Below are 24,972 nucleotides of genomic sequence, written 5' to 3'. Positions count from 1 at the left end.
TTTGTTACTTGTATGATCTAAAACTTTTTCTGTTTTGCTTTGAAGACTTTCCCAGATAAAATTACATTTGATACATTGATAATATTATAGCATAATCTATTGAAAAGAAAAAATGTACAAACTTAAAAGGGATGTACAGAATTTGAAAAAGACATGGTAAAATTCAAAACTGTCAAGTATTACTATCATGAGAAACGATTGAAACCTTACATATTTCTCATCCTTGATGCGGAAACATTGACTTCATCGGATTGTATAGTCAAATTCCAAAACTGTTGCAAGGGGGAGAAAACTAACCTTTCTGAGAGGTAGACATTTAAGTGTTAGGATGACTTTGAATTGTTGCGTTCGCTGGATGATTTTTCGGTTAAAACATTATTATTTCAATAAATGTATCTTCAACGTGTCACACTCAGACACCAACACACTTAAACACATATTTTATCTAAAAATAGAAAATGATGAGATGCGGTTTGGTTGACAATTATACAACATTTATTGTTATACTTCACGTCAAAATGCCAGATTGATTAATACGAGGGAGACAATTTACTCTATCCCATGGCAAATACTCTATCACCCTTCAGGGAGACACTTGATCAAGTGTGCGCTTAAATGAATACGAATGATTGTTATGTACGAGACGTCATAGTTTATTACTTTGAATTTGACAGTAACATCAGAACACTCAGTATAATAAATCAAATAACACATATCTGAGAGGGTGAGAGAGCAGATTGTTAACCCTCGAAAAGACATTATCAACTTTGGCTTCGTGTCAGTTAACAACATTTTCTCGGGGTAACAATCTGCTCTACCACCTGCTCAGCTATGTGTCATTTATATACTATCCAAAAAGAGTTCAAATGAAGCGGACTTCAGAAACGTATTCAAGAAGTTAGCATCTTTTTAACAATGAACTTATATAAGATAGACTACAACAGCAGTTGTCGATGTTTATTCATCCAAAGTTATAGTAAAATGCAGAAGAATGTAGACGTTATTATTATAAAAAAAATCAAACTACATAAATGGTTTTCATTGAAGAGTACTGTCTTTAAGGTCGATACTGTTCATTAGTTTTGTTTTCATTTGACATTCAGTTAAACTGGTAAATGTCAGTTTCATGCACACTTTATTTGAATTTACTGGTTCTGGCGATTATGACGGGAAGCAATTGTTGGTTATCAAAGCTTTGAGTGTTTTAAAGAAACCGTATTCTTTTCGTCCTTTCTTCTTCTTCTTCTTTTTGTCTTTGTATTTTTTGCGTTTGTTCTTCTCAAAACTTCCCTCAGAACTAATATTGTCCAATTCGATCTCCAAACTATCTTCATTTTCAAATAATTCAAAAAGAGTAGCACAAAAGTATTCTAAACTCATTTCTGAAAAAAAATATTGATTTATTGTATATTTTCGCAAAACTTAATAGAAAACGATAATTAACAAAAATACTGAACTCCCAAAGAATTGAAAAAAGGAGGAAATTCATAAAACCTCACAAAATTAAGCGCTAAACTGGATCAATCAGCAAAATTTGATCCAGCAGCCAAAACTGTGTCAAAATACATCACAGATATACAACACAACTGACTTAATAGTTCTAAACAGTATACAAATAAATCTGACAAAGACGAGACATCTTTTTAATCCGAGAAAACAACATTTACAAAATGTACCCTAGCTTCAACCTAAATAAGCATAAATCAAAAAACGTAATTGTCTCTTTTAAACTATTACATGTATTATGTAAAGTGCAAATCTGATCAAAGTATCAATAAAAAAGTGAGGTGTTGTGGTGTGATTGCCACCCGTCAACCAAATATCAAATGAAGTGGATGTAAACCATTAAAGGAAACCACACGGGGTTCAACAATGAAAAAACCCATACCGTATAGTCGACTATAAAAGGCCTCGACATGCAATAGGCGAAACAATTCAATTGAGAAAAATAACGGCCTATTTTATAACAAAACAACTTATGAAAATAAATATGACAGACATGAACCAACGAAAACCTGCGGCTCCTGATGTGGGACAGGCAGATATGTGGCGGGGTGATGCATGTTTAACAATTTTACAAATCGGTAAGAGGCACAAAAACAACAAACATAAAAACAATCGACACAAAGTACTGAAATAACATGAATAAGAGTACTCGCAGTTTCTGAAAGGTTGTTCAAAGCCAATTACACCTAATAAAATAAATAAACAATATTATCCCAGACAAAACTAGTACTATTAAAGAAACAGTAAATTTAAAATGAAAAACTTACAGACGCATAAGAGATGTCAACTTTGAATTGCAATATCATTTGAATTGTAAAAAAAAAAATGTTTCGTGTCATTTATTGTTTTTACGAATGCAGAATCTGCTGACAATATGTGTCAAATTTATAGAAATAATTTATCGCCCATATTGTAGTCTTTTAAACATACCCGGACACATTTTTTTTACGAAAATAACATTCTTTGATTTTAAATTCTTAATGTCGTTTGCTAAGCGGAAAAGCAGCAAATACCACTTTGAAAGTCTTTGGTTTGACCAGACAGGGGATCGAACTCACGACCTCCAGCATTTTGCGAACACGCTACCACGTTACCATTGAGGCAGTATATTCCAACATAGAGGTCTGTAATGATTTTGACACATTCATTTTACTAATTCCTCTTACAATCTTGTTTTATTATGTTTCGATCGTGCATTGATATATTGTTAAGCCTGAGTCGGTTTGAATATCAAATGTACCGTGTATGCATTTGATTTCAATTTTCAATTGAATTAACTTCACCTGAAGAAAGTTGTCGTTTATCTATATTCAATGCAAATACTATGTATGTATTCGATAATGTTATTCCATATTGATTGATTAATAAGTGTTTAACGCCACTTTCAGCACTATTGTGATATTTAGTGGTGGTCAATCGATAATGGTGTAGAAAGCCGGAATACCTGGAGAGAACCCCGACCTTCGACAGAAAAACAAAAGATTCTAGTCAATCAATAGTCGAGTGCATCAGCAAAATGCTGGATTCATATGCAAACTCATAACCTCATTGTTAACAAACTAGTCAACCCACCATTTTTTTTTCTTAAAAATGTCCTGTACCAAGTCAGGAAAATGGCAATTGTCATCGTATAGTTTGTTTCTGTGTGTGTTGCATTGTCGTTTGTTGTTTGTTCACTTCAGTGTTTCTGTTGTTTCGTTGTCCAAATGTAATATATTGTATTGTTTATTTGCGTAATTCTTTTTCAGTAATGTTGTACTGTATTCATGTCATGTAATGATGTCATTTTAGTGTTATATTTAACATTGCCATAAAAGTGCGAGGTTTGGCTAGCCACAAAACCAGGTTCAACGCACCATTTTTTTCTTAAAATGTCCTGTACCAAATGGCCATTGTTATATTATAGTTCGTTTCTGTGTGTGTTACATTTTAATGTTGTGTCCCTGTTGTGTCGTAGTTCTCCTCTTATATTTGATGTGTTTCCCTCAGTTTTAGTTTGTAACTCGAATTTGTTTTTTCTCAATCGATTTATGAATTTCGAACAGCGGTATACTACTGTTGCCTTTATTTAGTGATACAGTAGTTTGAGTACTAGTTCACTCGGCAACCCACGTCCCTTTATTAACAAAGATCATACTTACTACACACTGGAGAACTTCCACTCCATGTTCCATCAGCTTGACATGAACGTATTAGATCACCAGATTGGATTTTATATCCTTTTATACAAGAGTAGGTTATAGTCTCAGAGAAACTGTAGCTGGAATAAGTCTGTTCTTCTGTAAACTGTCCATTTCCTGGACCTGGACAACTAACTGGCACTGATATGATGGTAGAAAAAGAGATATTAAATTCAAATCATTATTGAATAATTGGCGACAATTGTATATGTATTCATTTTATTTGTCACGCTAAGCATTGAAAGAATGTCTTTCCTTGTTTCTGCTCACCGACTGCAGCTTTTCTCCATATTCTAAGGATTTTGCTAAGGTTTATGTACGTGGTATACTTTTGCAAGTTAACATTGAATGAAATCAACAGAAATGAAATCAATTGTTTACTAAAAGTCATGAAGAAAATTCATACCACAAACTAAAGGAATTCCATGTTCTGTCGTCTTGACATGAACGTTCGGGATTACCAGATTGAACTTCATATCCTGTGTTACAAGAATAAAAGAGGGGCAAAAGATACCACAGGGACATTCAAACTCATAAATCGAAAATAAACTGACAACGCCATGGCTAAAAAAGAAAAAGACAAACAAACAGACACACAATAGTACACAAAACACAAAACACAAAATAGAAAACTAAAGACTAAGAAACACAAACCCCACCAAAAACTGGATGTGATCTCATGTTCTCCGGAAGGGTAAGCAGATCCTGCTCCACATGTGGCACCCGTCGTTATGCTCATGTTAGTACAAACCCGGTAAATAGTCTAAATCGGTAGGCCACATTCGTGAAAAGGGAACGGGATTGTAGTTACGACATTAGGAACATATCCGCTATCAACTGTGAAACGATATTCCATAACGGTCAAATAGCTCGTGATGTCGTCCGTAAAATTTACGAAGGGATGATTTCAACTTCATTATTAGGAACTCTTGGTTTAATAGCTTCCTTGTGAGCAGCAACTCTCTATCAATGACATTATGATAGGAAATACAAGCCCCGGAATATCGTATCAATTGGGAGATATATACTCCGTATGCAGGCGCTGTGGGAAGGTTGCTACATATAAATGTAAAGTTCACGATTGGGAAGCTAAAATCATCTCTTTTGTCGTAAAGTTTTGTTTTCAACCGACCCTCAGTGTCAGTTTCTAGATGTAAGTCAAGATATGAGACAGACTTAACTGTATCTGTTGTATCCTTTATCTCTAGTTCGATGGGATAGATGCGTTCAACATGGTCATCAAATTTTGAATTATTTAATGAGAGAACATCATCTATATGTAATGATAATCGATCATACAGTACAAAATATCCCATGTAGTCAAGTTTCCTTTTGATATGGCTGGAATATATTTTCTTACAATATGTAGTTTCCAGTTTATTTTGTTTCTTTTTCTTTATCCCTAGAACTCGTTAACAACTTTAGTATTTTATGTTTAAAGTATTTACCGCTATTGTTTTATAACAACTACGTGTTTTCGACAATTCAAATATTTGACTTGGTCGAATAAATTCACCATAATAGCATATGTAAATCCTTTTTTCAAATTATATTATTTTGCAAACTCTTCTCATGATGTTGCAAACATAACATTCAACCACAAAGCTGTTGTTGTATCGATTTGAAAATATTGGTAATATCGATGTTGGTGTCATAGCATTGTGTGTAAATTAAGGTTTTGACACTTATTCTCATCCAGACTTTATCATGCCATATTGATTAAAACGTGTGTTTTCGCGAATAACCTAATTATTTGTAGGACTGTTAACTTTCCATATATTAAGTACTGAAGGAATTTTTCTTGTTTTACTGACTGCTGATTTTATCCTTGTTCAAACAAAATTGTTTTATGTTAGGAGAGTCGTTACATTTTTACAAACTTTCATTTAATGAAACGAAACGAAAAAATATCCATCATTAAAATTGAAATTGTAAAACAAATACACACCACAAACTGGAGGACTTCCGCCCCATGTTTTGTCATCTTGACATGAACGTTCGACATCACCAGATTGAACTTCATATCCTGTATTACAAGAGTAAGTTATCAGATCGAGGTAATTGTAGCTTCCGTAGGAAGGTCCTGTTGCAAACTCTACAGTTTCCGGAACTATACAAACAATAGGGGCTGAAAGATGATAGGACAATTTAAATTCAACCAATTATTGAATAGCTGGCAGCAAATGTGTATTAACTTTTTTAATCAGCATATGATATTTACAATGGTTTTAGTTTCAAAACTACCACTAAGTCAGTGTGGTCATTCATCTGACACAACATTTTTAAAACTAAAACAATCCTGCATTGTTTGTTATGTAAAGGTAATCGATTTTTTAAGTAATAAATCATAAAAGGACAAAATATACCACTTAGTCAAGTTTCCTTTTGATATGGCTTGAATAAGATTTCTGACAATACGTAGTTTCCGTTTCATTTTGTTTCTTTTTCTTTATCCCTAGAACTCGTTAACAACTTCAGTATTTTATTTTTAAAGTATTTACCGCTATTGTTTTATAACCATTACAAGTTTTCGACAATACAAATATTTGGATTGGTCGAATTAATTCAACATAATAGCATATATACATGTATATCCATTTTTCAAATTATATTATTTTGCCATACTCTTCTCATGATGTTGCAAATATAACATTCAACCAAAAAGCTGTTGTTGTATCGATTTGAAAATATTAGTAATATCGATGTTGGTTTCATAGCATTGTGTGCAAATTAAGATTTTGACACTTATTCTCATCGAGATTTTATCATGCCATATAGATTAAAACTAGTGTTTTTTTGCGAATAACCAAAGTATTTGTAGGAATGTTTCCTTTCCACATATCAAGTACTGAAGTAATTTTTCTTGTTTAAATGACTGCTGATTTTATATTTGTTCAAATAAAATCTGTTAATGTTAAGAGAGTCGTTAAATTTTCACAAACTTTCATTTAATGAAACGAAACGAAAAGATATCCATTATTATACTAGAAATTGTAAAACAAATACACACCACAAACCGGAGGACTTCCGCTCCATGTTTTGTCATCTTGACATGAACGTTCGAGATTACCAGATTGAACTTCATATCCTGTGTTACAAGAGTAAGTTATCATATCGAGGTAATTGTAGCTTCCGTCGGTAGGTCCTGTTGCAAACTCTACAGTTTCCGGAACTATACAAACAATAGGGGCTGAAAGTTGATAACACAATTTAAATTCAACCAATTATTGAATAGCTGGCAGCAAATGTGTATTAGCTTTTTTAATCAGCATATGATATTTACAATGGTTTTAGTTTCAAAACTACCACTAAGTCATTGTGGTCATTCATCTGACACAACATTGTTAAAACTAAAGCAATCCTGCATCGATTGTTATGTAAAGGTAATCGATTTTTTGAGTAATAAATCATAAAAGGACAAAATATACCACTTAGTCAAGTTTCCTTTTGATATGGCTGGAATAAGATTTCTGACAATATGTAGTTTCCGTTTCATTTTGTTTTTTTTTCTTTATCCCTAGAACTCGTTAACAACTTCAGTATTTCATGTTTAAAGTATTTACCGCTATTGTTTTATAACAATTACAAGTTTTCGACAATACAAATATTTGGATTGGTCGAAAAAATTCAACATAATAGCATATATACATGTATATCCATTTTTCAAAATATATTATTTTGCCATACTCTTTTCATGATGTTGCAAACATAACATTCAACCACAAAGCTGTTGTTGTATCGATTTGAAAATATTAGTTATATCGATGTTGGTTTCTTAGCATTGTGTGCAAATTAAGATTTTGACACTTATTCTCATCGAGATTTTATCATGCCATATAGATTAAAACTAGTGTTTTTTGCGAATAACCTAAGTATTTGTAGGAATGTTTCCTTTCCACATATCAAGTACTGAAGTAATATTCTTGTTTAAATGACTGCTGATTTTATATTTGTTCAAATAAAATCTGTTTATGTTAGGAGAGTCGTTACATTTTTACAAACTTTCGTTTAATGAAACGAAGCGAAAAGATATCCATTATTATACTAGAAATTGTAAAACAAATACACACCACAAACCGGAGGACTTCCGCTCCATGTTTTGTCATCTTGACATGAACGTTCGAGATTACCAGATTGAACTTCATATCCTGTGTTACAAGAGTAAGTTATCATATCGAGGTAATTGTAGCTTCCGTCGGTAGGTCCTGTTGCAAACTCTACAGTTTCCGGAACTATACAAACAATAGGGGCTGAAAGATGATAACACAATTTAAATTCAATCAATTATTGAATAACTGGCAGCAAATGTGTATTAACTTTTTTAATCAGCATAGGATATTTACAATGGTTTTAGTTTAAAAACTACCACTAAGTCATTGTGCTTAATTATCTGACACGACTTTGTTAAAACTACAGAAATCCTGCATTTTTTGTTATGTAATGTAATGGTTATTGATTTTTTCAGTAATAAATTATATAAGTACAAAATATACCACTTAGTCAAGTTTCCTTTTGATATGGCTGGAATAAGTTTTCTTACAATATGTAGTTTCCGGTTAATTTTTTTTCTTTTTTTCATCCCTAGACTTTAGTATTTTATGCTGAAAGTATGTACCGCTATTGTTTTATAACAACTACGTGTTTTCGACAATACAAATATTTGGATTGGTCGAATGAATTCACCATAATAGCATATGTACATCCTTTTTTCAAATTATATTATTTTTCCATACTCTTCACATGATGTTGCAAACATAACATTCAACCACAAAGCTGTTGTTGTATCGATTTGAAAATATTAGAAATATCGATGTTGTTTTCATAGCATTGTGTGTAAATTAAGATTTTGACACTTATTCTCATCGAGATTTTATCATGCCATATTGATTAAAATTAATGTTTTCGCGAATAACCTAAGTATTTGTAGGAATGTTTCTTTTCCACATATCAAGTATTGAAGTAATTTGTCTTGTTTTACTGACTGCTGATTTTATCTTTCTTCAAATAAAATCTGTTAATGTTAGGAGAGTCGTTACATTTTTACAAACTTTCATTTAATGAAACGAAGCGAAAAGATATCCATTATTATACTAGAAATTGTAAAACAAATACACACCACAAACCGGAGGACTTCCGCTCCATGTTTTGTCATCTTGACATGAACGTTCGAGATTACCAGATTGAACTTCATATCCTGTGTTACAAGAGTAAGTTATCATATCGAGGTAATTGTAGCTTCCGTCGGTAGGTCCTGTTGCAAACTCTACAGTTTCCGGAACTATACAAACAATTGGGGCTGAAAGATGATAACACAATTTAAATTCAACCAAATATTCAATAGCTGGTAGCAAATGTGTATTAATTTTTTTAATCAGCATAGGATATTTACAATGGTTTTAGTTTAAAAACTACCACTAAGTCATTGTGCTTAATTATCTGACACGACTTTGTTAAAACTACAGAAAACCTGCATTTTTTGTTATGTATTGTAATGGTTATTGATTTTTTCAGTAATAAATTATAAAAGTACAAAATATACCACTTAGTCAAGTTTCCTTTTGATATGGCTGGAATAAGTTTTCTTACAATATGTAGTTTCCGGTTAATTTTTTTTCTTTTTTTCATCCCTAGACTTTAGAATTTTATGCTGAAAGTATGTACCGCTATTGTTTTATAACAATTACGTGTGTTCGACAATACAAATATTTGGATTGGTCGAATGAATTCACCATAATAGCATATGTACATCCTTTTTTCAAATTATATTATTTTTCCATACTCTTCACATGATGTTGCAAACATAACATTCAACCACAAAGCTGTTGTTGTATCGATTTGAAAATATTAGAAATATCGATGTTGTTTTCATAGCATTGTGTGTAAATTAAGGTTTTGACACTTATTCTCATCGAGATTTTATCATGCCATATTGATTAAAACTAATGTTTTCGCGAATAACCTAAGTATTTGTAGGAATGTTTCTTTTCCACATATCAAGTATTGAAGTAATTTGTCTTGTTTTACTGACTGCTGATTTTATCTTCTTCAAATAAAATCTGTTAATGTTAGGAGAGTCGTTACATTTTTACAAACTTTCATTTAATGAAACGAAGCGAAAAGATATCCATTATTATACTAGAAATTGTAAAACAAATACACACCACAAACCGGAGGACTTCCGCTCCATGTTTTGTCATCTTGACATGAACGTTCGAGATTACCAGATTGAACTTCATATCCTGTGTTACAAGAGTAAGTTATCGTATCGAGGTAATTGTAGCTTCCGTCGGTAGGTCCTGTTGCAAACTCTACAGTTTCCGGAACTATACAAACAATTGGGGCTGAAAGATGATAACACAATTTAAATTCAACCAAATATTCAATAGCTGGTAGCAAATGTGTATTAACTTTTTTAATCAGCATAGGATATTTACAATGGTTTTAGTTTAAAAACTACCACTAAGTCATTGTGGTCATTCATCTGACACAACATTGTTAAAACTAAAACAATACTGCATTGTTTGTTATGTAATGGTTATTGATGTTTTTCAGTAATAAAATATAAAAGTACAAAATATACCACTTAGTCAAGTTTCCATTTGATATGGCTGGAATGAGTTTTCTTACAATATGTAGTTTCCGTTTCATTTTGTTTCTTTTTCTTTATCCCTAGAACTCGTTAACAACTTATGTATTTTATGTTTAAAGTATTTACCGCTATTGTTTTATGACAATAACGTGTTTTCGACAATACAAATATTTGGATTGGTCGAAAAAATTCAACATAATAGCATATGTACATTAATTTTTCGAATTATATTATTTTGCCATACTCTTCCCATGATGTTGCAAACATAACATGCAACCACAAAGCTGTTGTTGTATCGATTTGAAAAAAATATGTAATATCGATGTTAATTTCATATCGTTGTGTGTAAATTAAGGTTTTGACACTTATTCTCATCGAGACTTTATCATGCCATATTGATTAAAACGTGTGTTTTCGCGAATATCCTAAGTATTTGTAGGAATGTTTCTTTCCATATACTAAGTATTGAAGGAATGTTTTCACTGACTGCTGATTTTATCTTTGTTCAAATAAAATTTGTTCATGTTAGGAGTGTTGTTAAATTTTTACAAACTTTCATTTAATAAAACGAAACGAAAAGATATCCATTATTATACTAGAAATTGTAAAACAAATACACACCACAAACCGGAGGACTTCCGCTCCATGTTTTGTCGTCTTGACATGAACGTTCGAGGTTACCAGATTGAACTTCATATCCTGTATTACAAGAGTAAGTTATCATATCGAGGTAATCGTAGCTTCCGTCGGTAGGTCCTGTTGAAAACTCTACAGTTTCCGGAACTATACAAACAATTGGGGCTGAAAGATGATAACACAATTTAAATTCAACCAATTATTGAATAGCTGGCAGCAAATGTGTATTAACTTTTTTAATCAGCATAGGATATTTACAATGGTTTTAGTTTAAAAACTACCACTAAGTCATTGTGTTTATTCATCTGACACAACATTGTTAAAAGTACACCAATCCTGCATTGTTTTTTTTTTTTTGGTAATGGTTATTGTTTTTTGAATAATAAAATATAAAAGTACAAAATACACCACTTAGTCAAGTTTCCATTTGATATGGCTGGAATGAGTTTTCGTACAATATGTAGTTTCCGTTTCATTTTGTTTCTTTTTCTTTATCCCTAGAACTCGTTAACAACTTTAGTATTTTATGTTCAAAGTATTTACCGCTTTCGTTTTCTAACAATTACGTGTTTTCGACAATACAAATATTTGGATTGGTCGAATAAATTACCATAATAGCATAATTTTATGTAGATCCTTTTTTCAAATTATATTATCTTTACCATACGCTTCTCATGATATTGCAATTATAACATTCAACCACAAAGCTGTTGTTGTATAGATTTGAAAATATTAGAAATATCGATGTTGTTTTCATAGCATTGTGTGTAAATTAAGGTTTTGACACTTATTCTCATCGAGACTTTATCATGTCATATTGATTAAAACTAGTGTTTTCGCGAATATCCTAAGTATTTGTAGGAATGTATCCTTCCACAAATTAAGTCTTGGTGTTTTCGCGAATATCCGAAGTATGTGTAGAAATGTTTCCTTTCCACAAATTAAGTATTGGAAAACATTTTCTTGTGTCACTGACTGCTGATTTTATCTTTGTTCAAATGAAATTTGTTTATGTTAGGAGAGTCGTAAATTTTTTTACAAACTTTCATTTATTGAAACCAACCGAAAAGATATCAATTGTAAAACTAAAAATTTTAAAACAAATGAATACCACAAACAAGAGGACTTCCGCTCCATGACCCGTCGTCCTGGCATGTACGTTCGAGGTTACCAGATTGCACTTCATATCCAATGTTACAAGAGTAAGTTATCTTATCGAGATAATTGTAGCTCCCGTTAGTAGGTCCTGTTACAAACGGCACAGTTTCCGAAACTGTACAAACAATTGGGGCTAAAAAAAGAGACGGAAAATACTAAGGAGACATTAAAAATTCATGTAGAAATACTGAAAAAGACATGACAAAAATCGTTGAACGACAAAAATACAGATCATTGGACAAAATATTACAAAAAAAGGCTAAACAACACACGCCACAGCAAAATACCGGGGTTGAACTCAGGTGCTCCGGAAGGTTATGGTAAATAGCTGCCAGCAAATGTTTAAGGATTTTAAACAGCATATCAAGATATTTAGAAATATTTGTTAGGACTGTCACTAATTAGTCATTCTTGTTCATTTGACGTTATACGGTTGACACTAGATATAGAGCAATCATGCATTGTTTGTTCTGTTTTTTTTTGCAAAGAAAATTGATTGATAATAACAGTACAATTGACCATTATGAAATGCGCATATGGTGCAGTATAATTGGTATCGTGAAAGTTATAAGTCATGTTTTTCTTTGATCTTGCTGAACTAAGATTTCATCGCATAGTGGTCGTTTCATTTTTATTTCTTTTCTGAATTCCTATTATTCGCCAATAAATTTGATACCGTTAGATTCATTTCTATATTAAAAGTGTAAAATGATATTGTTTGATAACTAGTATAAGTTAGCTTGCCCTTTTTGCAATGATATTTTATACAAGTAGTAGATTTTATTAATCATTCAAACCAATGGAAACGTGATCTGTAGTATTCATTACAGAACTGATCGGGAGTTGCGGACCGATATTCTGAGGATGTACGTTTGGTTAAGTTACATTATCTAATTAGGATATCATTGCAAGGGTGTGTTTAGAGTTTACCAATTGTTGGACCGTATCGCTATTATAGTCACCAATAAGTGAGATACCAATATAGTCGTCTGACCCGATTTTTAAATTTTACTGAGCGTGAATTCGCCTGCATACCACAAGACGTTCTCCCTCTAGACACACACGGTCTCGATCCTTTTGGAGTTCATGCTATTCCGTTAGTTTCAGTTTGTTACCTTGATTTATATCTTTTCTATCGATTAACGAGATTGTAACATCTATTAACTACTTCGCTTTAATCTACTTTTAGTCATTAAGAACTTTAGTAACCTAGTTCGATGACTAAATAATACAATGTTTATCATCATGCCTTTAGATGTTAGATACGAATTGATAAATTAACAATGATAACAGACAACTCTAGTCATCAGTGAAACATGAACTATCTGAATGCTCATAACTCTAAACATGGTGATAATATAAAATGCTAGTTCAACGATGTCTACAAAAGAGGGACAGTCAAACTCATAGATCGAAAACAAACTGACAACGCCATGGCCTCAAAATAAAAAGACAAACAGACAAATAATAGTACAGATGACACAACATAGAAACTAAAGACCAAGCAACACCAACCCAAAATCTCGCAAATACAAATCACGGTAAAACAACAATATATTAAACATGTTTAACATATAAGAAATACTGCAATGGACACTGTCTATAAACCATGCATGTGAGCACGACATTGTTTTTCTTGTATAAAAGAAATATCAGAATAAAGCCGCTAAATATGCGTCTACACAATTTAGAACTTTATCATTTGAACAAGTTAAAACATATTTAATGATGTACCTTTTTCACAGGAATCGCCGCAAGGCTCACACAAGGATGAATCGTCAGGCAACACATCACTTGTTCCTGACAATTATAAAAAATACCCATTATTGATAAGTTCATAATTTGTTTACTTCTGTGTCCTGTCAAAAAATATATCCTTAATATAATGGGAAATACCGAATTAGAATATTTGAAATTTGATAGCCCACGATAAATCGTATTTCATAGTGAATAACAAATACAATCGGTGAATAGCTGCTAGACCATGGCACTTTAGGTTGTGTTAGGAAAATACTTTTTCGTCGGTGATATTGTAAAAAAACGTATGGAAAAGTTTTATCAGACAGTCCCAGAAACAAATTGAATGTGTAGAATGCCAAGAAAACATTGTTGAATTCATAGGAGAAAATCGATTATGCACCTGTTGGATTATTTTGTTCTGACATCATCATCTTCGTCATCAATTGATCATTTGTTTTCACTATTTCTCCACTTGAAATTTCTTATCGATGTTATCTTTCAAGCTTTTTCTATTTTATCAATTTGACATTGTAACTAAATCTTTGAAATTTTCGTCTTATAGGAAAGAGCAATAATGTTGGTTATAAATATATGTATCTATTTAAAACGATACAATACATTCTCATAAGGTTGTTCGATATTGTACAGTTAAAAAGTGCACAATCATACGTTTAAATAGTCATGTAATCATATACCCTACATACCAGACTAACAAGGTAACAAAAAGTCTTATGTACCTTCTTTTTCAAGCGTACGGATCTTTGGCTTTGAATCGGCGTAAGAACAAAACGTACTACATATATCACCATCTTGATTTGGCTGCACTAGGGGGTTATATATCCTCTCCGCTGGGTAAATAGTGGTGTCAACGTCTGCAGAAATAAACATGTATATGCTTGGATGCCATTATTTATAAATGAAAAACTTCTTCAGTTTCTATTAGAATAGCTTAATTCTGAATCACAATTTTCCCCAAATTTCGATAGAGCATAAACAAGACAAATTGTTTAATTTCAATATTTAAACAAATTGTATCTAAATATCTCAGAAATAGCATTGTACTGTGAGCGAATATAATAAATTCAAGCTACCTATAAAGCATGAATTCAAAGCGCCGATGATGATATTCATGAACATTGAAAACATTGAAGTGGCAGAGTAAGATTTAAACACATTGATGTTAATAATACTGATACTTTCTGCATTATTTGACGATTTTGGTGTATCACGTACAACCACTGTTTTCCCTTTATTCAACAATTAAGTGTATGTATATCCTACGCTTAATGTCCGATAATCGAATCTAAGCGCTGGAAAGGGGTCGTGGATCACACGCGACCTTTTCAAGTCTACATGTTTAACATTGAACAAAGAAGGCATACGGGACTAATTAGGAAAGTTGCTCGTGTGAATCATGCGTTTTCTTTTAACGGATTTAACAGGTATAAACGACACCTTACCATTTAGTTGGATTCTGTCGTTAAATTGTTTCTGGAACCTGCTACACTATGCAAAAAGTAGACAACTATGATCACCCAATTCTGGGGTGTCTGGCATTGGACAGACACATTAACATATTGATGATTAATTTTTTTTAGCACCTTAGCCTTGAGTAGTCCTTGAGTAGTATACATATATTGTAATGCGAGTACTTCGGTTAATAAAAAAACAACCATTAGAACATTTCGAAATGTATAATTAAAAAGCTGAAACAAAGAACAAAGGCTTGGGGTCAAATTGAGATTTTTAGGTCAATATAGGACAAAAAAACACAACATCGTGGAGCTAAAAACAACACATTCATTTCACATGACAGTGAACCTTACACATATAATTTCAATCTATTTAATAAACAATCCATCAAAAACATATTAAAATGTCAACCATAAATATAAAAAGGTTCCAGGCGGCTACAGAAACCCCACACTGTTGATGTCATTATTAATAAACGGTGATAAGTTGTATTTGCTTATATGTAATGTAAAAAAATGGTCATATATGCTGAGGACATTTTGTAACCCTTAACAATAATCGTAATTGTGACCATAATACATTATGAAAACTCAGGTATAGACCATGAAATCTAGAAACAAGGGAATTTTCACAAATATGAGACGTTTAACAAAGAACATCACCATAAGCCAGGATTAACTATGTGTACGCATGTCACGTGCATGCACTAATGTGTTGATAAAGCATTATAGTTCCAGAAAAAAAAACAAAGTAGGTCAGCATTCAAGGTAATAAATGCATTACAGTTGAAAATACAATGTATAAACGAGACTTTATCATTGTTCCAATGGTCTCATGTAAAATCGTGCAATAAACGAACGCTAGAAAATTAACTAATATAAAATACGTACCCGACAATAGATAAAAGTAAAACAAGTCGTTTGATACTTTTGTGAATTTCATACACATATATAACCATCGTGAACCACTATTGAAATCACTATAATGTTTTGTACTTCTACAACAAATACAACAAAAATAATAAATAGTTGAATTGAAGGGTTTTCCACAATACTATTTTAATTAATTGACAAGAAGCTACTTCTGGAAGAAGAAGAAGAAGAAGAAGAAAAAGAAGAAGAAGAAAAAGAAGAATTTTCCAAACTTTGTTTGGGAGACTTAAAAAAATAAATTAAAAAAAAAACATTGAAAAATCAAATCCCTATTGACTTTCTATAGTGATGCAGGAGGATTTATGGATTTTGTGCTTATTAGAAATTTCATCAATTGCCATATCCTCCAAAAGCACCTGTATTTGCTTTCGAATTTTGATGTAAGGGTTCGTTAATGTTTGTCGTTTTTAGGTGCCTTTTCCCTGAAGGTACATTTATTGCTGTTAGGCTTTTTATTTATTTTTTTAACTGATATCTTAGTAAATGTATTAGGTTCTTTTAAACAGTCATACTAGCTTTACTAAAAGTGATGCCTTTCTTGTAAATTAATACGTTATATAAAATGAGGAAGATGATATCAAAGCGTCAATCACAATTATATGTTGAACAAAAAATGACAAAATAATGATATATAGGTAGGTCATATGTTTAAGATGTGATGATTTGTGTATTTTAATTCACAATAAAAAAGAAAATATGTATTTTTGCTATTGGTCTTTAAAACGATACCACTATTTAAGTATAAGGTAAATAGGAAGTTGATGAGCAATTGAAGTGTAAAAAAGACGTTGTTCAGTAATGAATCTGAAAATGTATCATACTGGATAAAATGCATACATGTTGCTAACTACCAAATTTCAGGAAATTACTAGTAAGTGGTTTTTGTGATAACTGGCTATAATATCAAACATAACTTTCATTGGAAAGAATACATACATATTCGGTAAACAAGAATCACGCGGTATAGCAAGTTTACCCGAAGCTTATTATTAGAATTAGGAACCTCTAATTTGACGTTCCTGACAAAAACATTTATGGGGCGGACGACCTGATGGAAGGATGTAAGTACGGACAAACGAAACCAGTGCACTTTTTGGAGAGGGGAATGACTGTCATAAAATTGACTTCTGTGACTTCTGTTTCAACTTGCTAATTCTTGTAACGATAAAGCAGGTGTGCAATAAAATGCAATCACAATCTCACTCGAAAAGGACAGTTGGGGAAGACACTCTAAAGAGAAGCAATTTGCATGTGTCATCTAATATATCTTTTTTACCGTTTAACAGGGCTGAGTAACTTTGTCTGTCGCAAAATTCTGTACAATGATAAACAAAGCCACATCCACAACGAATAGTTTAACTCATTATATACAGCCCTTGGATGGTGTAAACTTCCCAAAAAAACCGTGTATGGTGTAATGGTGTATGGCATATGGTGCAATGGTAGAAGGCGTATAGTGCTATGCTGTATGGTGTAAGGGGAATGGTGTAATGGTGTAACGTGCGATCGGGAATGGTGAATGAATGGTGTACAACATTTAAAACTGCAAAATAATTATAAGAACTGATTTTTAATTTCATACATTAATTTACAATATTTTGATCAAAATTCGTTTTTTAAAATAAATAAATAATTTTGTAGTCGCACGCTTTCTTTGAAATAAAATTGCATTATGGTGTAATGTGTAAGGTGTATGGTGCAAAGGTGTAACGTGTATGGGGTAATGACACAGGGTGTATAGTGTAATGGTGTATGGTGAACGGTGTAGTGGTGTATGGTGTTAATGGGAAGTTTACACCATCTAAGGACTGTAGATGTATCAATATGCGGTACTTCGTTTTAATATTTCACGTGTACGTAAAGTACGTAGTAATAAGTGATATTTCTGTATCGTATAATCCACCTTAGAATTGATTTATTACTTTGAAATACAGTTAACTTGTGTTATGAAGTTGAGCTATAATATTAGAAATGATTATTACAGAGTGTAATTTTTAGAATAAAGCATATTTGTATTTGTATAATTATTGAGTATACAATAAATGGTAAGCATGATGATATTCATATATTTGTTAAGTTGTATATAGATTTGATATTAAGGATACGATATCTTGGAGTTTTTTATAATTGTAAAATTTTTAGCGTTCTAGCACACCATAAAATGATTCAACAAACACATACTGTCAGGATCAGATCTAACTTCTCTTAAAATATGTCAGCGAGTATGAAAAAGAACATAAACAATTATTGTTTTCAAACAAATTTTGTTTTGAAGTTAAAACTTATCAACGATACCAGGCTGATAAATTGGTACGTCTGACGCGCGTTTCGTCTATATAAGAGTCACCGGAGTGTTTCGATTCAAAACTGTTGCAAAGTCTAATCAGAAAACGATGTTGAAGAGAATAAATAACTGATAGTTCCGAAAAATTGTGCCAAATACGGCATAGTAATCTACTCTCGGATGTAGAAAAAACAATAGTATTTGAAATATTTCAACAATTTATAAACAGTGAATTAACAAACAAAATGAGTAAATCGGTTATATTTATTGTAAGCACAGAATAACGCCCTCACTACTGAAAGGGTTATAGTTTCAGTAACGAAACGTGATCTGGCATTGGCATCGACCCAGGGGTTGAAAAACTCATCAAAGATACAAAGTTTATAATTTTGTGTACATAAGTCTCCCTTGAGGTGCTCGAATCAAAACTGTTGCAAAGCCAAATCAAATAACAAAGTTAAAGATCATTACTAAAGGAAAATTCCAAAAAGTTATTCTGTACTTAATACGGCGAAGGCAATTTATGCCTTGGAGTACAAAAATCTTAGTTTTCTTTCATATCTCGATACTTTATAGACAGTAAATTTCACATTAGCACAAAACTACTGGGCTGTTGATACCATTGGAGATATAACGCCACTCAGCAGTGACATCGACGCAGTGGTTGTAACAAAATATTAAAGATACATGTTCAAGGCAAATCATCGTTTAGTTAAACTGTATTGCCGATAAAATTTGATTTGGTAATAAATGAGCGCTAATCTGAGACAGAGTTGAAACAGCACAAAATTAAAACAAACAAAAAAGTGAGCTTTACCATGCATTATATAATCATCTTGTACCATATTTTTTTTATCGTGTATTCATTCTAAATGTAAGTAGTCGAAATATAATACATACTTAAAAGCAGCAACAGATACCGTATCTGAGATCTGTAAGCTAGATATACAGTTCCATTCATCTATTGTTGTCCCAAGGGCATTAACTGAGATGCCTGAAGAAATAGTTGTAGTGCCAAATGTTACTGTAGTTGTTTTTTCAGTGTTTTGTACGTCTGTGTACGTATACTTCCACTGTCCATTTTTAAGCTCTGTTGGTAGGGAACAAGCAGCATCTAGTTGCAAATACAAATATATAACATAAAAGAATCGGCAAAAGAGGCAAACTGTGTGAAGTAACAATAACGGAACATTTATATATATGCCGTCTGTCCGTACCTCATGTGTGTGTGTTTACTTAGCTAATTCTTAAGTCAATCACAGTAATTTGTAGTGAATAGCAGGTTATTCAGGCGGTACAGAACATCTGAGAAGTAAACTTTTAAAAAACCAGCTGGACTTTTTAATTGCATACACTATTAGTATAGAGAAATCAAGCTTCTCAATGATAATTATTAGTGTTTGCCCATCTGCTATATATTCAATAAAATTATTCATGTAAATTGGGTGGTTCAAATTTCTTATTTATTTTATATTTTTGTCAATAGGTCAAAGTAAATATGTTGTCATCATTTTATGAATATTTAACGAGCCAAATCTATTTAAGTCATGTGTTCGGCACCCCCTTAAAAACTCCTAGATTGTCAAACATACTGTATATCGTCTCTTTTAACGGACTTCATTATACTTGTCCTTTCCTTTTCGGTTTACACATTTATAAATTATAAAGATAAATAGAAACTACAATTGTGAATGAAAAATAGCATCGATTTTGACAAATTGCTATAAATAATGAGCATGAACATCGAAACTTCCTGTTAGTGCAGCTTGAAAACGGGTAGTACCATATTTCCGTTATCATTCTGCGAATAATTGTTTAAACTTATACTTACATCGATAGCTATATATATAGGAAAAACGATAAAAAAAAAAACCTGAATGACACATTGATAATTTTAGCACATTATAAAATATAGGTTGATGTGACGGCATGGTAATGACATTATCATTGTTTTACGACAGACAAAACATAACTGATCTGAAAGATATACCATTGTTCTTGCCATTATATATTGTACATCATGTACGGTGTTAGTGTTTCAGCCCTAGATAAAGCTGACGAGGGAAGGCATTACACGATTAACGGAAGCTATATCTTTATATAGCCTAGTTGGTCGAGTGGTCTACGGCGCTGGACACAGTGCAGATGGAGTTGCCACGAAGTCACAGAAGCAATGGTTCGAATCCCGCTATTTAGACTTGTATATATGTATACATTCATATCTTTATTAAAAAGTAGAATACTTGTGTTCCATAGATATGGGCTGTTTTTGACCATACAATGCACATGAATCAGGTTATAGCATCATACATGCATGCAAAATTACTGAAATCTTCACAATTGTGGCATTTGTGTTATTTTAAGACGGTTTTTGTCAGATAAAAACCATCTGAAAAGTGACGTTTTATGGCATATTTGATAGATTTTTCATATTTAAGTTTGAATGTGAGCGTCTTTAATGACCAAATCAATTCAATCTTTTACATAAACTAATTGAATCGGCTGGAGTAGACACTTCAGTGTTTAAAAAATGTTTATAATCTTTTATCAGATGTACTTCGAATTTTAGGCCAAAACTAGCCCTTGCCGGACTTTCTCCTTTGCGTTACCAAATGTTTGTTTTCCCACATATAATGTTAATGTATAAATATATTGATATAACTGTCTGTCTTATAATTGAAAGAATTATATATCAACACTCCGTTATATGTCAACCATAAAATAAATGGGGTGTTGAAAGAGGTTTATATAGTATTTAACAGCAGAAAGTGTATATTGTGCTCCAGGGGCTTTTCCTTCATTTAATTTATACATTTGTTAAAAAATAAATTAAAATGGACCCTGTCACTACTTTTAACGATGGGTTCGGTGTGACATCAATTATTTAGATTCATCTCGCCTAAATGTAACATTGTTTACCTATTTCTCTTTCTCCCATTTGAAGTGTTTATGAATAATGTAACGCTACATTTACTCATAATAAATGTTAAATAAAATGATGTAGACAAACCTTAGTGCAAGTTCATAATTTTCAAATAGAGACGTATCTCATAAACACACCCGGTCTCATTACATTTGGAGTTCATGAGATTCTTTAAGCTTTTTTTTAACTTTGATTTTTTTGTGTTCGTAATCGATTAATGAGATTTGATAATCGGTCAACTTCTGTTGCCAAAAGGACAAGGTACGATAAGTATCAGAGGACAGCCCCAAATTTGCATTCAAATAAAAAGTGATGTGCCATAAATTATAATACTTTATTTTCAAAGTTTAAAACCTATATTTTTGTAAACATCAATAAATGTGTCAACTTCCGCTGATTTCATTCATGTTTGTTGCTGTAAACACCTCATGATTCGCGAAAAGGGTAAAAAAATGGCAGTTTACAAACGTTTTTCTGCATATCAAACTATGAGCGTACCTACGGCCCACGATCATATTCATGCTTGACATTCCTTGAATATAAATGTTGATGCAATTCAAATATCTAAGTGGGCCGTAGGTACGCTCATAGTTAAAAATTAAAAAAGGTGAAAACAATTGTCGTAGTTTTAATTGAATCATCGAAATATTTAAACGAGCTGCGGAGATAATTTCCGGTATTCACTGGATCCGACGACAAACTTTTCTTTGTGCTTTAATGGCTAGTTTCTTTATGACTTAAATTTTACATCTACGAAAAAGGAACACAGGGTAATCCTGTATTTATAATTGCATGAATTTAAAGGGAGATTTTAGCAGACCGTCGAGTTTTCACACACAATCAAAAGGAACTGTGACAAACTTTGAAAAGTTTTAGAAATATAAATGAATCTCAATATTTAGTACACTCTGACACAGACTTTAATCGTGGAGTGGCATAGTTTCCTTGGCTGTAATAAAAAAAAGATCTTAAGGTTAACAGTTTTCCTATGTGTTCAACTCCACCAATTATATATTTCTTATAATTCGGAAAGGTTGACGTATGATAAGAGCCATTATTCTGCCCCTGAAGTGATCAACATAGTAAATAATTCCAGCCCTTTTCAATTACCTGAATGTTATTCAAAAATGAGCAGGATGATATAATCTGGACAATTTGGTGCAGAAAGGTCACTTGCGATAACGCTACGATGTCATAAACATGTCGAAATTGAAATACTTGAATGGAAATGACAATTTCACATCTTGTTTTTGGTCAAAATGCATATGAGCAATAGCTTAAACCAAAAAGATATTTTACACACATTTGCATCTTTGTAAAATGGTCCGGGAACACAGTTTTCGTCCCTTGATTTTCGTTGTACATAAAAGTTGAAGTCCATAATAAAGATTTCACTAAATTTGTATAAAAAGAAGCACTATACAATGTCTTTTATACCTGTTTCATTTCACATAATATCTTTTCTTTTCTTCAGTAGAATAGAAAGTGGTTCAAATATAAGCCTATTGAGACTAAAATTTCACGCAAGTTTTTCACTAAAAAGTGAAAAATCTTTGTATCAGACCATACTGTCTGCAAAAAAAGTTGAATGCAAGAGTCCTTTTGTGCTCAGATTTATTGTATCATGTAACCTGAGTAGAAATTATAAAAAAAGACACAAATATTTATTTCCTATAGCTTCAGTATGCATTTTTAAATGTAAATATGTGCTACGGGCTAAATTCACCCAAAATTATTTTCAGTCCAACTTGGCTAAAGACCTTTTTATACTAATATGGTATGATATTTGTAATTTTTCTTTCCATTTAAAGTACGTTAAATACATATGTAAGGACTATTTATAACCAAAAAACTTAACAAATTTAAAATTGCCGGAACATATTACATCTACATGTAAAGCCCCCTTCATTGGAAAAACTCAATTTTTTGGCACAGGCTCATATAAATTTGACTTTTGAAAAATTGTGATAAGTCTGATAAATCAAATGAGAATACTATTGCTTTTAATACATGATATATTATATATTAAGGCATTTAAAAAGTAATCTTTTGCAATATTTTAATGTTTAAAGCTCCAAATGTTGATAGTTGAATTTTTCAATTTTAACGTCAAAATTTAACACGCAAAGATGAATATAGAATTTATCATATTGTCTATAATATATATTCTATTACCTTGAAACTTTGTCAGCAGTCTCATAATATATTAAGCTTTAGTCATACTAAGTTTTATTAAGATTGGTCAAGTTTTTCTATCCCATTAGGTCCGGGAACACAGTTATCGTCTCTTGAGTTTCGTTGTCCACAAATATAGTCCCTAGTGTGGACAGTGTGTTATTGCCATTTTTTTATACCTCTTCCAAATATATTTCTTCATGTTTTATGCCTCAAAAAGCAAGTACCGTAAAAAAATTTGGATCTTAAATTTTAAAGTAAAGTAGTGATTTGGTCCAGCTGAAAAAGGTTAAAAATTAGCACTTCGGAAGCTGTTAAAAGATTTCAAGACCCCCTTAACATGAAATTGTCCATATTTTGAGTTAGAGCCGATGAAGTTTTCTATTATATTGATATAATTTGTCCTAAAAGTAGTACAACAAACTGTGAAAATATTATTGACAAAGCGCAGGTTGTTTTTTTTTTTCATTTTCATTTATTGTCTAAAAGAAATGCACTACGAAATAACTGTGTACTCGGACCAAATGGAATTTGTAGCAAAATATCTCTGTTGCTCATTTCTAAATATTGATGACAATATTTAAAGAAACAGAATTTTTGCAGTTTTAGCAGTTTTTCATCAAATGATTTGAAGCTCTTATGCAAGCATGTAAGCCAAAACCCAAACTAATAATACTGCTGAGTAATAGTTTAATGTTCTATGAACATCCGAAGTATGTTTATTTATAGATATAAAAATCTAATTCAGAGGGCCAAACAGTGGACGTTTTATACCTTGTCCTTAAGCACAATAATGCAAAAATGACAATCTTCCCACGTTCAGAAGTGGGGAGCAGAACAATGTTTAGCTCTGAAGAGGAACAGTAATAATTAAATAAGCAAATATATGAGCATACCAATAATGCATTTCATTATATGATTATAGCGTGTTTTAATCCACAAATCACCAGCTTATTACAAAACCTTTCACCAGTAATGCAACGATTCCATGCATTGTTGATTTTAATAATTCTTTTGCCTTTATTTTGATTTTTCAATTTGTAGATATTTATTTGATTCCTTGTTTAATAGGCTTTTTCAGCTTTAGTTTTAGTTTTAGTCCCCATCATTTTTTACGTTAGTTTTAATTACATAAAACAAAGATGATGAATGTATGATTACCTGTTTCTTTTGAAAATATCAAGATTTGAACAGGCACTGCCAGTACAAATAAGAACTTTTCAGCAAACATCCTGCCTCAATTCAATGTTTAACCAGTTCTAAAATTATTATACAAGCTAGTGGTTTTTATATCTCAAATTATTACTCCCACATCATATTATATCAATTCTAACTATTTTCCAATATGAAACCATATTTTTAGTTATCATTTCGTT

The 24,972-nt window shown here is 31.8% G+C and overlaps 1 protein-coding gene across 15 annotated transcripts; it reads right to left on the bottom strand.

Annotated features, from left to right (window-relative positions):
- Nucleotides 1-943: 943 nt before the first annotated feature.
- On the bottom strand, nucleotides 944-24,972 carry LOC127714515 (sushi, von Willebrand factor type A, EGF and pentraxin domain-containing protein 1-like). Of its 15 annotated transcripts, XM_052220586.1 has the most exons (14): nucleotides 24,758-24,959; nucleotides 19,399-19,612; nucleotides 16,173-16,279; nucleotides 14,547-14,681; nucleotides 13,804-13,869; nucleotides 12,023-12,202; nucleotides 10,897-11,076; nucleotides 9,848-10,027; nucleotides 8,803-8,982; nucleotides 7,757-7,936; nucleotides 6,697-6,876; nucleotides 5,635-5,814; nucleotides 3,648-3,827; nucleotides 944-1,382 (listed from the first exon to the last, which is right to left on the bottom strand). In XM_052220586.1, exons 1-14 carry the CDS (start codon nucleotides 24,825-24,827, stop codon nucleotides 1,162-1,164), a joined length of 2,253 nt encoding a protein of 750 aa, XP_052076546.1. In that variant the 5' UTR covers nucleotides 24,828-24,959; the 3' UTR covers nucleotides 944-1,161. The 15 variants fall into 15 exon arrangements, with proteins under 15 accessions (XP_052076546.1, XP_052076552.1, XP_052076549.1 ...); XM_052220592.1 differs by lacking the exon at nucleotides 6,697-6,876 and having other exon boundaries at nucleotides 24,758-24,967; XM_052220589.1 differs by lacking the exon at nucleotides 7,757-7,936 and having other exon boundaries at nucleotides 24,758-24,967.

This window comes from Mytilus californianus, unplaced genomic scaffold (assembly GCF_021869535.1).
Source record: "Mytilus californianus isolate M0D057914Y unplaced genomic scaffold, xbMytCali1.0.p SCAF_9, whole genome shotgun sequence".
Taxonomy (NCBI): Eukaryota; Metazoa; Mollusca; class Bivalvia; order Mytilida; family Mytilidae; genus Mytilus; species Mytilus californianus.
The sequence above is the reverse complement of the archived record's forward strand: the minus strand, read 5'-3'. Positions and strand labels throughout refer to the sequence as shown.

Excerpts from the sequence above, each read along its gene's own strand:
- LOC127714515 (XM_052220586.1), bottom strand. The coding sequence starts at position 24,827 with ATGTTTGCTGAAAAGTTCTTATTTGTACTGGCAGTGCCTGTTCAAATC. Across the intron at positions 19,613-24,757 it reads GATATTTTCAAAAGAAACAG|ATGCTGCTTGTTCCCTACCA; the intron begins GTAATCATACAT and ends ATTTGCAACTAG. Across the intron at positions 3,828-5,634 it reads CGGAAGTCCTCCAGTTTGTG|TGCCAGTTAGTTGTCCAGGT; the intron begins GTGTGTATTTGT and ends CCATCATATCAG.